The 17,673-nt window shown below is 44.9% G+C and overlaps 1 protein-coding gene across 2 annotated transcripts; it reads right to left on the bottom strand.

The window, feature by feature from the left end:
- Positions 1-36: 36 nt before the first annotated feature.
- Positions 37-11,504, bottom strand: LOC115203417 (E3 ubiquitin-protein ligase MARCH3-like). 2 transcript variants are annotated; one of them, XM_029768100.1, is made up of 5 exons: positions 11,415-11,504; positions 9,728-9,937; positions 9,160-9,364; positions 4,047-4,253; positions 37-1,813 (listed from the first exon to the last, which is right to left on the bottom strand). In XM_029768100.1, exons 2-5 carry the CDS (start codon positions 9,910-9,912, stop codon positions 1,655-1,657), a joined length of 756 nt encoding a protein of 251 aa, XP_029623960.1. In that variant the 5' UTR covers positions 9,913-9,937; positions 11,415-11,504; the 3' UTR covers positions 37-1,654. The 2 variants fall into 2 exon arrangements, with proteins under 2 accessions (XP_029623960.1, XP_029623962.1); XM_029768102.1 differs by lacking the exon at positions 11,415-11,504 and having other exon boundaries at positions 9,728-11,113.
- Positions 11,505-17,673: the final 6,169 nt, after the last annotated feature.

Here is a 17,673-nt window from a genome sequence, read left to right as displayed (position 1 = left end):
GTTTATTGTTGGTGTGGTTTGGTATAGCCTGTGCCTGGAAAAACAATGGATAACCCTTTACATAAAATGGTCTCTTATACCTATGCAGTAATGCTGAAGTTACTCTAGTAGTGATATTACAACAGTAATTAGCCACTGTGTTTGTAGTGACAAACTTAGTATAAAGTCGTACAAAAGATTTGTATAAATAACGACATTGCAACACCGCAGATTGTCAAAGCAACATTTCTGACTTTGTGGTCCTCAGGAAAGATTGTTTTCAAATGTCACTTAAAGGGACATTACACTTTCAAATCAAAGTTTGTAGTCTAATGTAAAAACGAAGCCACGTCCCACATTGGTTGTTTAGAAGCAGGAAACCAATGAGACAGTGTTCATCATTGAGGAATACAGCTAAAAATATCTAACAAACTTTTATTTGAGTGAAATGTCCTTTTAAGATGTTTGCAGGTCTAACAAAGCTTGTTAAGTGAACGATAACTAGTCATTCTAAACAAGAGTCCAATAGTTTTTTTCATAGTCTGGGAACAGGGTTGGGAAAAACTCTGGGCCCAACATAAATTGGGAGTGGGACATCAATTTCATTGTCATTAATCTCATCACTCTTTTACAAAACAGTCTTTAGAAAAAGAGTTACTTTCAACTGAGTAAGTCTCCAAAAGGCTGGTGTCTATAAATATATAAAAAGTATTCTTCGCAGAGAAAGGTTTGGTCCTCTGAAGGTTCCTTGGTAGAACATTTTCATCGCTGTCTCCTTGATCCAAGTCTTTGTTAAAAAAAAGTGTGGAGACTGGGCCTGATTCTAATAGAAATTAACCTTGTATCCTTGTTGAAGCAGCATGAGGACTGGGCCCAGTCCCATTACAGCAACACCACTGTATCCTTAGAGAGATCTGGCCTGGTTTCAATCCAGCTACACCACAGTCTCCTTGCTCATGTCATTGTCTCCTTGTTGAGCGTACAGTGGATACTGGGACCAGTCCCACTCCAGCTACACCAAAGTATCCTTGCCCAGGAAACCATAGACATTAAAACCAGTAGATGGTGATAGCGCTGACGTCATCCACGTATTCCTATGAAAGCTCCCGATGGCGGATGGAATTATTTGACTTTGAAGCACCATATTGCTGAATGGCGCCAAAGAATCATTAAGGATCATGGTGAAAGTGGCAGTAACTAGCGAAGGATCATGGTCAACGTAGTCGTTTTCATCCTGCCTGAGAGAGCCTGCTCGTAGCTTTATGGCCCCTGATTGGACTGTGTCAGCACCTGATCCTGTGTGACGACAAATGCAGCAGTCAGAATGGATCACTATTTAATACAATTTCTCGATTTGTAGCGAACTTTTAAATAATTCACAGTCGGGATTGAACTTGATCATAATAAGCACATAATGGAGTCCAAAACGGGTGTAAAAATTGGCCGTTCTGGCGATCGTTGACATAGGCTTTTTAGGGCAGACCAGGGCTTTTGGCACCACTAGGTTGCTAAGCAGTAGCCAACCAGCAGAGCTTGTGACTTCACGCTCCAGACTGGACACTGGGGACCTGTTAAATGTTACACTAGAAATATGACACTAGACCCAGTCCCATTCTGGCTACATCACAGTATTCTTGCCAAAGTATCGTGGACACTGCACCCAGTTCCACTCCATCTACACCACAGTCTCCTTTCTGGTGTCCTTGCTAAGGAAGCTGAGGTTCAGTGTGTGGTGTGTGTGCATGGTCCGTGCCGGTCGGGGGATCTGTAGCCTGACTCTCTGGTCTGTCTGTTTCCACGTCCTGAACAGGTGGATGTGATAGCGCAGCGACACCTGGTGGTAGAAGAGAGCAGTTGATTTTTAACAGACAGTGGCTTAAAGGAACATTTTTAAAATATTCAACTTCATGTTCACTCCAGCACCCCCCCAACATCAACATATGTGAAACGGCGCATTTGTATGTTTTGTATTAATAAAGATAGAGGAAGCTAAGTGTTTCCAATGACATCAATAATTGGTTAATTACTACTCATAATTGGTTAAAATCACATGATGCACACAGATGATGTCATTGGAAACGTTTATCTTTTTTTACTACAAAAGATAGAAAACGCACAATTTTCACACATGTTGATGTTGCGTGGTGCTGGAGATGATGAATATGACAAGGGAAAATTGTGAAATTTCTCTTTAAGTCAGGGAAGTTTGTAGTGGCTGTTCTAAAAAAACAGAACCATGGATTACAATCTCTCCTGGTGCATAGACTACCTAGGGTGAGGAACCATCTAACATTAAGTTGTAAAATACTTAACTTCCCCTTTAATTAAAACACAGGTGACTTCACTTATGCAAGCTGTGTTAGTTTACTTCCCCAACCAGGGCCATGTTGATTAGGCACCAAACTGAAGAAAACGGACATCAAAGATGGTGGATAATGAAGACGTCGCAAAAAAGCTTGAGCGTACATAGGTAAGCATGCTCAAAGATGCTCACTTGAGAGAGGGAACGTCCACTTACGCATACAGGAACCTTGAAAAATGTTTTAAATGGGAAACTGCCCAATAACAGCTGGCTTTGGTTTACACTATCATCTCTGACGGATAGTAATGAATGGAAGTCTATGGGATCAGCTAGCGTTAGCACAATCAGCTAGTTGATCCCATAGACTTTGTCATTGCGCTAACGCTAGTTAGCATTGGTGAAACGTCCTCTAGCTTTCTTTATACTGGCCACAGAGACTTAAAAATGTGTCCATGAGTTCAGCTGACTCTGGGGAAGTAGAAACAATATTGCATTAACCCTTTAATAATTATAGTATTATTAGTAATTCTATTTACTTTGTTCCACCATGCCAGTGGAGGCTGGTGGGAGGAGCTATAGGAGGACGGGCTCATTGTAATGACTGGAACGAAAGAAATGGAATGGAGTCAAACATGGTTTCCGTGTGTTTGATACCGTTCCATTTATTCCATTCCAGCCTGTCCTCCCATAGCTCCTCCCACCAGCCTCCACTGCTATACACAATCCCAATGTAACCCCAACCCACAACAGCCCCAACAACCCACAACAGCCCCAACAACCCACAACAGCCCTAACAGCCCCAACAACCCACAACAGCCCCAACAACCCACAACAGCCCCAACAACCCACAACAACCCACAACAGCCCCAACAACCCACAACAGCCCCAACAACCCACAACAGCCCCAACAACCCACAACAGCCCCAACAACCCACAACAGGCCCAACAACCCACAACAGGCCCAACAACAGGCCCAACAACCCACAACAGGCCCAACAACCCACAACAGGCCCAACAACCCACAACAGGCCCAACAACCCACAACAGGCCCTACAACCCCAACAACCCACAACAGGCCCAACAACCCACAACAGGCCCAACAACCCACAACAGGCCCAACAACCCACAACAGGCCCAACAACCCACAACAGGCCCAACAACCCACAACAACCCACAACAGCCCCAACAGCCCACAACAGCCCCAACAACCCACAACAGCCCCAACAACCCACAACAGCCCCAACAACCCACAACAGCCCCAACAACCCACAACAGGCCCAACAACCCACAACAGGCCCAACAACCCACAACAGGCCCAACAACCCACAACAGGACCAACAACCCACAACAGGCCCTACAACCCCAACAACCCACAACAGGCCCAACAACCCACAACAGGCCCAACAACCCACAACAGGCCCAACAACCCACAACAGGCCCAACAACCCACAACAGGCCCTACAACCCCAACAACCCACAACAGGCCCAACAACCCACAACAGCCCCAACAACCCACAACAGCCCCAACAACCCACAACAGCCCCAACAACCCACAACAGGCCCAACAACCCACAACAGGCCCAACAACCCACAACAGGACCAACAACCCACAACAGGCCCTACAACCCCAACAACCCACAACAGGCCCAACAACAGCCCTAACAACCCACAACAGCCCTAACAACCCACAACAGCCCTAACAACCCACAACAGCCCTAACAACCCACAACAACCCCAACAACCCACAACAGCCCCAACAACTCACCACAGTCCAGAAGCAGTAGATGGTGAAGAGAGCCAGGGTGAGCACCATGAGTCCAACAGCCTCCATACTGTTACTGAAATACAAGTCCATGGCACCCTGCACACACAGCCATCCTGATAGGCTAGCCAGCGGCGTGATGAACAGGAAGCAGATGACGTCCCCGCAGAGCGTCCGTCTCTGATGCTGCATGGCTGGTGAGCCCAGCCACTGAGGAAGGGAGGGAGAGAGGGGACGGGGGAGGTGGGGGATATACTGTAATTAGAATGGATAGAATGATGGTAATATCAGTTCAATTCAAAATGACATTAAGCAATGCATGATTTCATATGTGCCATTCACTGACACTGAGAGGAAGCCAGGGAACATAAAGTTAGTGGGTAGACCAGACAACAGAACAATCTAAATCACTGTTATGTACAAGTACAGTATCTACAGTAGATGGTGTTAGTTTTTGGCTTTTGGATGAGTATCGAAAATCACATTTCACTTTAGAATTTGAGACTTTAAAATGTTAACCACTGAATATTGAACCCTTTGATGATGATCCAGGCCATATCTCCATTCATCTGTCAGATCAGCTGTTGTTTTCTCTCCTACTCCGTGTGTGTGTGTGTGTCTCGTACATTAGCTCCCTCCATACAACACGTGGTTCTTAACAGATTACCCGGTGCCAGTGGCCAACACACATGCGATAGGCTGGGAGGAGACCAAGGTACCAGACGACGTAATGTCCTACCCTGTCCTGAGGAATCTCATAGAGATGCATTAGAAAGCTCATATCTTTGCAATGGCTGCTTCTGTTTCAACATGGGCAGTGCCATTGAGGGCAATGCTGTCTCCATTTTAAAGTAGACAATCTCCTCTTTTTCTACTTCTGAGAGTGAATTGCCCGTTTCTAAATAAACTGAAAAGGTGCATAGCACCACTTACTGTGCTGGAGTGTGTATAATCTGGAAGTATAGGCTAAAGCCAAGGTTGGTTATTCACTGCCACCTGCCATTATGGAATGTTTTCTCAGGAATATATTTCAGCCCCTTCTGCTGACCTGGATGAAATTCTGGGATCCTTCCTTAAGCCATTGCAAGTCCCACCCAGTTGACTACTTCACAATGATGAAAGCCCTTGATATCGCTGTGCCCATGCTAAAACAGTGTTTGGGCTAAGTGAACCATCTATCAAACTCTATGGAGCAGCTACAGCAAGTGACAGGAAACACCATCTAATCTGTTTCTCAGGCTAAGTGGCTTTACTGGTAAAAGCAGTCAGTGACATCAGACACTCCAATGTGAATCCAGCTAGGGGCTCTGTTCAGGAGGGTGAATTGTTACACAATGGCCAGATAGAAATTTATTGAATAGAATAGATAGGGTTATGTGGACTGTAGAATAGGGAATCGTTGCAGTTCTATACATTATATCTCTATCTGCAACCTGAATACTGTTTGTTTTCTTCTCTTCTATGAAGACTTTGAGACAGCAGTTTGTATATTCCTTAATGGGTTTGAAACTAAGTGACAGGCGGGTTGGGGTAAATTCCATTTCAATTGAGTCAATTCAGGAAGGGAATTGAAAGTGACCTCAAACCTGATAAATTGAGTGCATAATATACACTGCTCAAAAAAATAAAGGGAACACTTAAACAACACAATGTAACTCCAAGTCAATCACACTTCTGTGAAATCAAACTGTCCACTTAGGAAGCAACAATGATTGACAATAAATTTCACATGCTGTTGTGCAAATGGAATAGACAACAGGTGGAAATTATAGGCAATTAGCAAGACACCCCCAATAAAAGAGTGGTTCTGCAGGTGGGGACCACAGACCACTTCTCAGTTCCTATGCTTCCTGGCTGACGTTTTGGTCACTTTTGAATGCTGGCGGTGCTTTCACTCTAGTGGAAGCATGAGACGGAGTCTACAACCCACACAAGTGGCTCAGGTAGTGCAGCTCATCCAGGATGGCACATCAATGCGAGCTGTGGCAAGAAGGTTTGCTGTGTCTGTCAGCGTAGTGTCCAGAGTATGGAGGCGCTACCAGAAGACAGGCCAGTACATCAGGAGACGTGGAGGAGGCCGTAGGAGGGCAACAACCCAGCAGCAGGACCGCTACCTCCGCCTTTGTGCAAGGAGGAGCAGGAGAAGCACTGCCAGAGCCCTGCAAAATTACCTCCAGCAGGCCACAAATGTGCATGTGTCTGCTCAAACGGTCAGAAACAGACTCCATGAGGGTGGTATGAGGGCCCGACGTCCACAGGTGGGGGTTGTGCTTACAGCCCAACACCGTGCAGGACGTTTGGCGTTTGCCAGAGAACACCAAGATTGGCAAATTCGCCACTGGTGCCCTGTGCTCTTCACAGATGAAAGCAGGTTCACACTGAGCACGTGACAGACGTGACAGAGTCTGGAGATGCCGTGGAGAACGTTCTGCTGCCTGCAACATCCTCCAGCATGACCGGTTTGGCGGTGGGTCAGTCATGGTGTGGGGTGGCATTTCTTTGGGGGGCTGCACAGCCCTCCATGTGCTCGCCAGAGGTAGCCTGACTGCCATTAGGTACCGAGATGAGATCCTTAGACCCCTTGTGAGACCATATGCTGGTGCGGTTGGCCCTGGGTTTCTCCTAATGCAAGACAATGCTAGACCTCATGTGGCTGGAGTGTGTCAGCAGTTCCTGCAAGAGGAAGGCATTGATGCTATGGACTGGCCCGCCCGTTCCCCAGACCTGAATCCAATTGAGCTCATCTGGGACATCATGTCTCGCTCCATCCACCAACGCCACGTTGCACCACAGACTGTCCAGGAGTTGGCGGATGCTTTAGTCCAAGTCTGGGAGGAGATCCCTCAGGAGACCATCCGCCACCTCATCAGGAGCATGCCCAGGCGTTGTAGGGAGGTCATACAGGCACGTGGAGGCCACACACACTACTGAGCCTCATTTTGACTTGTTTTAAGGACATTACATCAAAGTTGGATCAGCCTGTAGTGTGGTTTTCCACTTTCATTTTGAGTGTGACTCCAAATTCAGACCTCCATGGGTTGATACATTGGATTTCCATTGATTATTTTTGTGTGATTTTTGTTGTCAGCACATTCAACTATGTAAAGAAAAAAGTATTTAATAAGATTATTTCTTTCATTCAGATTTAGGATGTGTTGTTTAAGTGTTCCCTTTATTTTTTTGAGCAGTATAGTTGATGTACAATGCATACGGAAAGTACTTTTTCCACATTTTTTTACTTTATAGCCTTATTCTAAAATATATTAAATTGTTTTTCCCCCCTCATCAATCTTCACACTATACCCCATAATAACAAAGAATAAAACGTTTTTTGGAATTTTTAGCAAAGTTAATAAAATAAAAAAACTGAAAATAACACATTTACATAAATATTCAGACCCTTTACTCAGTAGTTTGTTGAAGCACCTTTGGCAGCGTAGCTGCACAGATATTTTCAGGTCTCTCCAGAGATGTTTGATCGGGTTCAAGTCCGGGCTCTGGCTGGACCACTCAAGGACATTCAGAGACTTGTCCCAAAGCTACTCCTGCGTTGTCTTGACTATGTGCTTAGAGTCGCGGTCCTATTGGAAGGTGAACCGTTGCGCATGTCTGAGGTCCTGAGCGCTCTGGAGCAAGTTTTCATCAAGGTTCTTTCTGTACTTTGCTCCGTTCAGCTTTCCCTCGATCCTGATAATTCTCCCAGTCCCTGCCGCTGAAAAATATCCCCACAGCATGATGCTGCCACCACCATGCTTCACTGTAGGGATGGTGCCACGTTTCTTCCAGACGTGACACTTGGCATTCAGACCAAAGAGTTGAATCTTGGTTTCATCAGACCAGAGAATCTTGTTTCTCATGTTCTGAGAGTCAATAGGTGCCTTTTGGCAAACTCCAAGCGGGCTGTCATGTGCCTTTTACTGAGGAGTGACTTCCCTCTGGCCACTCTACCATAAAGGCCTGATTGGTGGAGTGCTGCAGAGATGGTTGTCGTTCTGGAAGGTTCTCCCATCTCCACAGAGAAACTCTAGAGCTCTGTCAGTGACAATCGGGTTTTTGGTCATCTCCCTGGCCAAGGCCCTTCTTCCCGATTGCTCAGTTTGGCCGGGCGGCCAGATCTAAGAAGAGTCTTGGTGGTTCTAAACATCTTCTATTTAAGAATGATGGACGTCACTGTGTTCTTGGGGACCTTCAATGCTACAGAAATGTTTTGGTACCCTTCCCCAGATCTGTGCCTCGACACAATCCTGTCTTGGAGCTCTACAGACAATTCCTTCGACATCATGACTTGGTTTTTGCTGTGACATGCACTGTCAACTGTGAGACCTTATATAGACAGGTATATGCCTTTCCAAATCACGTCCAATCAATTGAATTTACCACAAGTGGATTCCAATCAAGTTGTAGAAACATCTCAAGGATGATCAACGGAAACAGGATGCATCTGAGCTTAATTTCGAGGCTCATAGCAAAGGGTCTGAATACTTATGTAAATAAGGTATATAAAAACATATATACATTTGCAAAAAAATTCCCCAAAAACTGTTTTTGCTTTGTCATTATGGGGTATTGTGTGTAGATTAATAAGGAAAAAATATAATTCAATCAACTATAGAATAAGGCTGTAACGTAACAAAATAAATGTAGAAAAGTAAAGCGGTCTGAATACTTTCCAAATGGGATGTGATGACTGTTTTACTGTAGTTTTATGGTGCTTTTTATGACATCTATTTTGTACCACGTTTGACTCCGTTCCATTAATTGCAGTCCAACCATTAATTACAATGAGCCTGTCTTACTATAGCTCCCCCCAACCAGCCTCCTCTGGTGTGTGCACCCTTTCTCCCGGAAGTGCACGTGTGTGTTTGCTTATGAGTGTGCGTTTGTTAGTGTATGTGTGCTTGAGCGTGTGTGTTTGCTTGCATGTGTCTATGCCGTCATGCATGTGAGTGCTTATGTCTCCATCTCACCTAACGCCACAGTAAAATGTCCATGAAGTACAGATCTATGATCAGCTTCCCCTCCCTTAATCCTAACCTTAACCAATAGTGGGGGGAAATGCTAAACTGACCCAAGGTCAGCGTCTAGGGGTAACTTCACCCTACTCTTTCTCCCCTACCTCAGTGAGTGGCTTGGGCAGTCTCTCCAGGGAATACTGGTGGTGGCAGAGTTCACAGCGGCTGCTGTTGGAGGCAGTGAGCCAGTGTTCCAGGCAGCCCCGGTGGACCATGGCCAGCGTCCCTGCACACTCACAGGGGGAGAGCAGCTCCCCGACATCCCCTCCCTCGTGGCAGATACGACAGAATGGCCCCTCACTGCTAAGACTGCAGGACAACAGAGAGACAAAGTCAATACATGGCAAAACGGAGAGTCCAGGGATGAGTCCCTAATGGCACACTATTCCCTTTATATGGTCTAAAGTAGTTCACTATATAGGGAATAAGGAGACATTTGGGACCCAGACAAGGAGGATGTACATCATTTAAATCCCCTTATTAAAGGATTGTTCTATGAATAACCTCACATACAACTTCTCTACCCCCCTCCTTCTTGTACCATGTGTTCATATCCTCTCTCTTCCTCACTGTGCTTCACTCTCTCTCCCTTGCCTCCCTTTCTGTGTGTGCGTGTGTGTGCCTGCGTGCGTGCGTTGTGTGTGTCGTGTGTCTGTTCGTTTCCTGACCCACCTGTCGGTGCTGGGGCTGTGAGTCATTGAGGGGGAGTGGCCATAGCAGTCCATCACTTCCTGGGGACAGGGGACAGACTCCTCCCCTCGTTCCTCCTCAGGCAAGACCTTCACTTCCCCTACAGGACTGCATACCTGCGGGTCCAGGAGCTGCTCTGGGGTCATGGCTGCTACAGAGGGGGCCATTCAATCAGACTGGTGTGGGGTTCTGCTACATTTGGACAATAATATATTAGCATCATATAATATCAGTGTACACTGTGATCATATATCTTGCAATGGTATTTGTTGGCAGGAGAATCAGTTCAAAACAATGAAGCAAGCCATGTGGCTAAATCAGGAGTTTGACGATCCAACTATTTGACTGTGAGGCTGTGTATGGCAAAATCAACTCCCAATTTGAATTTGATTATGGCAGGACTATGCTTCCATATACAGTAAGTAGCTTTGACATAGCCACTACCAATTACCTCTAGCCATTTACACTAATACATAAGACTATTATGGAAGAGTAATGGAAGGTCTATGTTCAGTAAAGTGTATAGTCAATCCCAGTCTCTGGCCAGACTGAGGGTGCTCTGCACGCTACAGCGGCTGTGAGAAGAGAGATGAATCACAACTGAAATAACACATCCTTTCTAGGTCCCTTATTTGATTATACGTCCTTCTGTATAAGAGACACTGTTAATGGAATCTAGTTACTACCATGTCAAATATAAAAGATGAATGTGTTATTATATCTGAACTGCACATAATGCTTGATGGTAGGGAAACATGTTGACACCAATCAAACTGTAATACCTATTGAAGCTAGAATCTTTAGTTGCTACGTCAATTTTTGGACTTATAAATTAATAACACTTATAAATGCCTCATGAGCTTAGTTCAACTGTTGAAACCCATCAGAACCCAAAATATAAGCTTGTTTTACTCCAATATTTGTCAACAACGTAAATGTAAACACACACTGTATAGCTTTAAAACATGGTTAAAACTCTCATTTTAATACCATAGATGGTCAGTCTTTGCATCCATAGCTCGGTCTTTGATTTTGAGAGTGGTTACATTTCTCCAGCCCTATCCCTCAGTTTTTTACCAAAACAAAGGTGGGGTTTCTGCTTTGTTATTGTATTAACTGCAGATTCTAGCTTTAAAGCCTAATAATGCAATGATTAATACAAAACATATAACAAATGTTCAGTTGAATTTCAATTCATTTGGTATTTTTTTTTAAGTTGAGTACTTCTTTCACTACCAAAGCCTTCTTGCAGAGACAGTATAGCCCACATGTTCAGTACCACGAATAATTTCACTGAATCACCAAAACACTAGCGCCAATACACCAATACCTAAGCTGCTACTGTAGGCACAGCCAAGATAACACCAAACACACATGGGTCATCATTCTATGAGTAGACTGCCTTTAGGGACATGTCATTCTGTCCAATCTATTAATTTCCCCTCATTGTAACATTCTGTCATGAAGAGCACGTGTTGAACTTCATAATAAATCATGTTTTCCCAGGTCAAGAGGTTAAATAAAGTGGGTTCAAATCTTGATGTGGGACATGTCAAAATGGGAATTTTCTGAGGAAACAACTAATTAATTTGAATGTAAACACACTGCTATTGACATTTTTAGAGAGAGAGAGAGAGAAAGAGAGAGAGAAGTAAACAAGTGATCTTACCATCCCAGTAGAGTTCTTCATGTCACCAGGCCTCAATAAAAAGTGTGAAGCCCTATTCTCAAGGGCTGCTTGCTATTTCTCTATCTCTCTGTCTCTCTCTCTCTCTATCTCTCTCTTCTCTATATCCCTTTCTGTGTGAATTTCTGTGTGTGTGAGACAGTGAGAAACTCAGTCGCAGCAGTAGCAGCCTGTGTGTGTGTGTGTGTGTGTGTGGCTGCAGATGAAGTATCCTGAAGGTCGACCGGTCGGCCAGGGGGGTGAGAAGAGAACAGTAAAGGATTATCTGGAGTAGAGGAGGGGAGAGGAGAGTAGCCCTCCCCCAGCCTCGGCCCTGATCAGACCAGACACACAGAAATCCTATTCACATCACAGCCAGTTACACCGGGAGCCACTCCTACTCACCATAATATCCCCATAATCCTGTTACAGACAGCCTCAACCAAGGCCCTTTCACTCATTGAGCCCACGTCTCGGTCCATATGGTAATGCTGCTAGAATAAACCTTCCATGGAGGAGCGAAGGTGGTGGCTGAGGCAAGGGTTTTGGTGTTCTCTTTTATTTGGTTGATATTATTCATTTGACAGGGAAGTGCACGTGAATTCTTTGGATGAGGGAAGAGGAGTTTTGTTATACTTCATTTTTGTATTCTACGTTGACAGAGACAGTGTACTGTATAATGATGCAGTAGTTTTGTTATACTTCAGTGGTGTGTGTGTGCGTGCGCATGTGCGTGTGCCTGCGTGTGTGTGTGTGTGTGTGTGTGAGAGTGTTTATGTTTCTGCACTTTAGAGAGCACACTTGCTGTGACCATCTATTCGGCCAGAGGAAATTCGAAGTGGGACGGAGGTCTTTTTACCACATTCCTCATAGCAGATAAACTAAGCCTTGACTATAGAATTCAATAGGTCTGACACTCTGTCATGACTGTCAATGGAGGCAGCAGACTGTAAAGTGTTTAATACGTCTCCCACAGAGCCCACAGCTCAGACTCTCCAGTTGTCTGTGTCTGAGAGCCGACTCAATGAGGCAACGAGGGCAGGATGGAAGAAGTACTTAGGTAGGCAACAGAATGACATCAGAGGGGTGCATCACAAAGCAGGATCCTATAAGTAACCCAGCTGACTTCGATAAACATTGATATGTACTTGGGGATTTTCTATTTTATTAGGAAGGAAGAACATTTATTTTGAGGGGAGATATATCCAGTAAATCATTCCATTATAGTTTCTAGTCAGTCTTTTTCTGTGAACTGGGATTATATGGAGTTGTTTTGTTGTTGAATATTTAGGGAAGATAGCTGGTTCTTTGATCCTGCCTTGTGACATCATGTTCTGCCTCTATCACCAAACTGAGTTTGACTTGATAAATAGATAAATAGTCGGGGTTGTTTTTCCCTCAGGTTTTGTGCAAGCAGTGATTCAGAGTTTAAAAAAAGCCAGTGTTGATTTAACCTGTTATTGTACATGTTATGGGAAAGAGTTGGTGTCTAAACAATTGTGTGAAGAACATTTTGAAATCATTCACAATAGGGGCAGAGAAACTGTTGCAATATTTTGAATGAAAAGTATCAGGGAGGAAGATTTTGTAGCCTATAAACTGAGAGAACGTGAAAAAGCGTCTTCCACTGTCTGCAAGATTAGAGATTAGCAGCGAGCAGGCAAGGCCAGTAAAATAGGCCTTTCCATTCATATCTATATGGCTTCTATTCTCATTATACGTTCACACTAAGCTCAGATGAAAGTATTGCTGGAGCACTCTGAAGAGGACTTGTTGGAGTGGAGAGAGACTTAGTCTTGGACTGGCAAAGCTGGTCTCTATGAGTTTCTCTCTCTCTCTCTCTCTCTCTCTCTCTCTCTCTCTCTCTCTCTCTCTCTCTCTCTCTCTCTCTCTGTCTCTGTCTCTGTCTCTGTCACTGTCTCTGTCTCTGTCTCTCTCTGTCTCACATGCTCTCCTCCTCTCTCCTCCATTCTCTTCCCCCCCCCCTCCTTCTAATCCTATCTGCCATTCATTTACTGGCTGCCTCTTGACAAAGCCCAGAGGGTATAGAGAGTTCCGGACATCCTTGGGCATTCTGTCATGAACAAGCGGAGAGGATGGATAATTCCTCTGACACTCCTGCAGCAGTAGCACACAGAACCCCAGACGCAACAGATAGAATAGAAACACCACAAATGATTCCCAACGTCACACCGCCTTGGGAAAAGGACTTCCTATTTTTATAAGGGGGGTCTGTCGAGACGGGGCTAGGGTGAGGTTGGGGGCAGGGGTTTAGGGTGAGATGGTGTTGTGTCTGGTCGCCACTCTCTCTTTCAATTCAATTTCAATTTAAGGGCTTTATTGGCATGGTTAACATATATAAACATTGTCAAAGCAAGTGAAATAGATAATAAACAAAAGTGAAATTAACAATACAAATGGACAGTAAACATTACACTCATAGAAGTTACAAAAGAATAAACACATTTCAAATGTCATATTATGTGCAAATAGTTAAAGTACAAAAGAGAAAATAAATAAACATAAATATGGGTTGTATTTACAATGGTGTTTGTTCTTCACTGGTTGCCCTTTCCTTGTGGCAACAGGTCACAAATATTGCTACTGTGATGGCACGCTGGTATTTCACCCAAATTATATGGGAGTTTATCAAAATTCGATTTGTTTTCAAATTCTTTGTGGATCTGTGTAATCTGAGGGAAATATGTGTCTCTAATATGGTCATACATTTGGCAGGAGGTTAGGAAGTGCAGCTCAGTTTCCACCTCATTTTGTGCGCCTCCAGTGGGGTCTACGTCCCCCTCCTGAGCCACCTCCGTAGGGGGTAGGATTGGGAAGGGGGGGGTGTAGCACAAGAACCGTCGTTGACGGTGGCCACCCTCCCTTCCCTCCCTTTAAGTTTGGGGTTGTTTTTGTGTTTTTTTTGTTTGAGGTGCATTTCGGGATCTGCACCTTTGGGGGGGTACTGTCACGTCCTGACCAGTAAAAGGGGTTATTTGTTATTGTAGTTTGGTCAGGGCTTGGCAGGGGGTGTTTTTCTGTGTGTTTTGGGGTTATGTTCTATGTTCTTCTATTTCTACGTTTATTCTAGGGTATCTATTTCTATGTTGGTTTTGTTTGGGGTTGGTCTCTAATTGGAGGCAGCTGAATCTCGTTGCCTCTGATTAGAGACCATATTTAAGTAGGGTTTTTTTTTCATTGTGTTTGTGGTGGTTATTTTCTGTTTAGTTCATGTTAACCTGACAGAACTGCTGGCTGTCGTTTTCTTGGTTTGTTTATAGCGCGTCAGTATTATAAATACAAATATGAGCACTCAACACGCTGTGCCTTGGTCTACCTTTAACGACGGCTGTTACACTCTCTCTCTCGCTCTGTCGCTCAATTCAATTCAAGGGGCTTTATTGGCATGGCAAACACATGTTAACATTGCCAAAGCAAGTTAAGTAGATAATATACAAAAGTGACATAAACAATAAAAATGAACAGTAAACATTAAACTCCAGAAGTTCCATAACAATAAAGACATTTCAAATGTCATATGTTTATATACAGTGTTGTAACGATGTGCAGATAAAGTACAAAAGATAAACATAAATATGGGGTGTATTTACAATGGTGTTTGTTCTTCACTGGTTGCTCTTTTCTTGTGGCAACAGGTCACAAATCTTGCTGCTGTGATGGCACACTGTGGTATTTCACCCAGTAGATATGGGAGTTTATCAAAATTGGGTTTGTTTTCAAATTCTTTGTGGATCTGTGTAATCTGAGGGAAATATGTCGCTAATATGGTCATACATTTGGCAGGAAGATAAGAAAGTGCAACTCAGTTTCCACCTCGTTTAGTGGGCAGTATACACATAGCCTGTCTTCCCTTGAGAGTCAGGTCTGCCTACAGCGGCCTTTCGCAATAGCAAGGCAATGCTCACTGAGTATGTACATAGTCAAAGCTTTCCTTAAGTTTGGGTCAGTCACAGTGTTCAGGTATTCTGCCACTGTGTACTCTCTGTTTAGGGCCAAATAGCATTCTAGTTTGCTCTGTTTTTTGTTAGTTCTTTCCAATGTGTCAAGTTATTATCTGTTTATTTCTCATGATTTGGTTGGGTCTAATTATGTTGCTGTCCTGGGGCTCTGTGGGGTGTGTTTGTGTTTGTGAACAGAGCCCCTTGACCAGCTTGCTTAGGGGACTCTTCTCCAGGTTCATCTCCCTGTAGGTGATGGCTTTGTTATGGAAGGTTTGGGAATCGCTTCCTTTTAGGTGGTTTTAGAATTTAGCGTCTCTTTTCTGGATTTTGATAATTAGCGGGTATCGGCCTAATTCTGCTCTGCATGCATTATTTGGTGTTTTACGTGTACACTGAGGATAATTTGGTGTTTGTCCCATTTTGTGAATTGTTGGTTGGTGATCGGACCCCAGACATCACAACAATAAAGGGCAATGGGTTTTATATCTGATTCAAGTATTTTTAGGCAGATCCTAATTGGTATAATTTTTATGTTCCTTTTGATGGCATAGAAGGCCCTTCTTGCCTTCTCTCTCTCCGACTACCTCTGTCTTTCTCTATCTCTCTCTCACTCTCTCTGCCTGGCCCCTGAGTTCACTTCCTTTGTCTAGGGACGGGGCCCCTGTAATCCCCCTAGGGGGCGACTTGAGGGGCCACTCCAGTCACTCCAGAGTACACACAGAGGGTTAAATCCAATGAATCCCTCTCGTGAAGTGCGAATAAGCAGTACCAAACTTTAGAGACATTGACATATTAGAAATTAAAATTGTTTAAATCTTTTTTTTATATTTGTCATTTTGCGCACAAGCAGGAATGTGTTCTGTTGATTGTGTGACCCACTCAATTGAGGTAATTTTTTGTTCTGTTAGACTAACATTGTGTGACAGAGTGCTGGCACCAGGACAGACAGACCCATCGATCGGCAGACAGACAGACAGGCAGACAGGCAGACCCATCGATCGACAGGCAGACAGACTAACAGACAGAGAGAGTTGAGACATGGCTAGACAGGCAGACAGACAGACAGACAGAGAGCTGAAACCCAGACAGACCCAGTCAGACATGGCTAGACAGACAGGCAGACAGACAGACAGACAGACAGAGCTGAGACCCAGACAGACAGACCCAGTCAGACATGGCTAGACAGACAGACAGACAGAGCTGAGACCCAGACACAGACCCAGTCAGACATGGCTAGACAGGCAGACAGACAGACAGACAGACAGAGAGCTGAGACCCAGACAGAGAGAGCTGAGACCCAGACAGAGAGAGAGCTGAGACCCAGACAGAGAGAGCGCTGAGACCCAGGCAGAGAAAAGCTCTGAGACCCAGACAGAGACAGCGCTGAGACCCAGACAGAGACAGCGCTGAGACCCAGACAGAGACAGCGCTGAGACCCAGACAGAGACAGCGCTGAGACCCAGACAGAGAGAGCGCTGAGACCCAGACATAGAGAGCGCTGAGACCCAGACATAGAGAGCGCTGAGACCCAGACAGAGAGAGCGCTGAGACCCAGACAGAGAGAGCGCTGAGACCCAGACAGAGAGAGCGCTGAGACCCAGACAGAGAGAGCGCTGAGACCCAGACAGAGAGAGCGCTGAGACCCAGACAGAGAGAGCGCTGAGACCCAGACAGAGAGAGCGCTGAGACCCAGACAGACAGAGAGCTGAGACCCAGACAGACAGAGAGCTGAGACCCAGACAGACAGACAGAGAGAGAGAGAGCTGAGACCCAGACAGACAGACAGACAGACAGACAGACAGACAGACAGACAGACAGACAGACAGACAGACAGACAGACAGACAGACAGACAGACAGACAGACAGACAGACCCAGACAGACAGACAGACCCAGACAGACAGACAGACCCAGACAGACATGGCTAGACAGACAGACAGACAGACATGGCTAGACAGACAGACAGACAGACATGGCTAGACAGACAGACAGACATGGCTAGACAGTCAGACAGACATGGCTAGACTCAGACAGACAGACATGGCTAGACAAGCAGACAGACAGACATGGCTAGACAAGCAGACAGACAGACATGGCTAGACAAGCAGACAGACAGACATGGCTAGACAAGCAGACAGACAGACATGGCTAGACAGGCAGACATGGCTAGACAGGCAGACAGACAGACAGAGAGAGCTGAGACCCAGACAGACAGACCCAGTCAGACATGGCTAGACAGGGCTGTTTGAAGTAAGCCAACGGTTCAGGGACTGTTTTATCTGTGGGGGCTCTGTCATTTGAT

Source organism: Salmo trutta, chromosome 12, assembly GCF_901001165.1.
Source record: "Salmo trutta chromosome 12, fSalTru1.1, whole genome shotgun sequence".
Classification (NCBI taxonomy): Eukaryota; Metazoa; Chordata; class Actinopteri; order Salmoniformes; family Salmonidae; genus Salmo; species Salmo trutta.
Note: the sequence above shows the minus strand (reverse complement) of the source record. Positions and strands in the feature narration are given on the sequence as shown.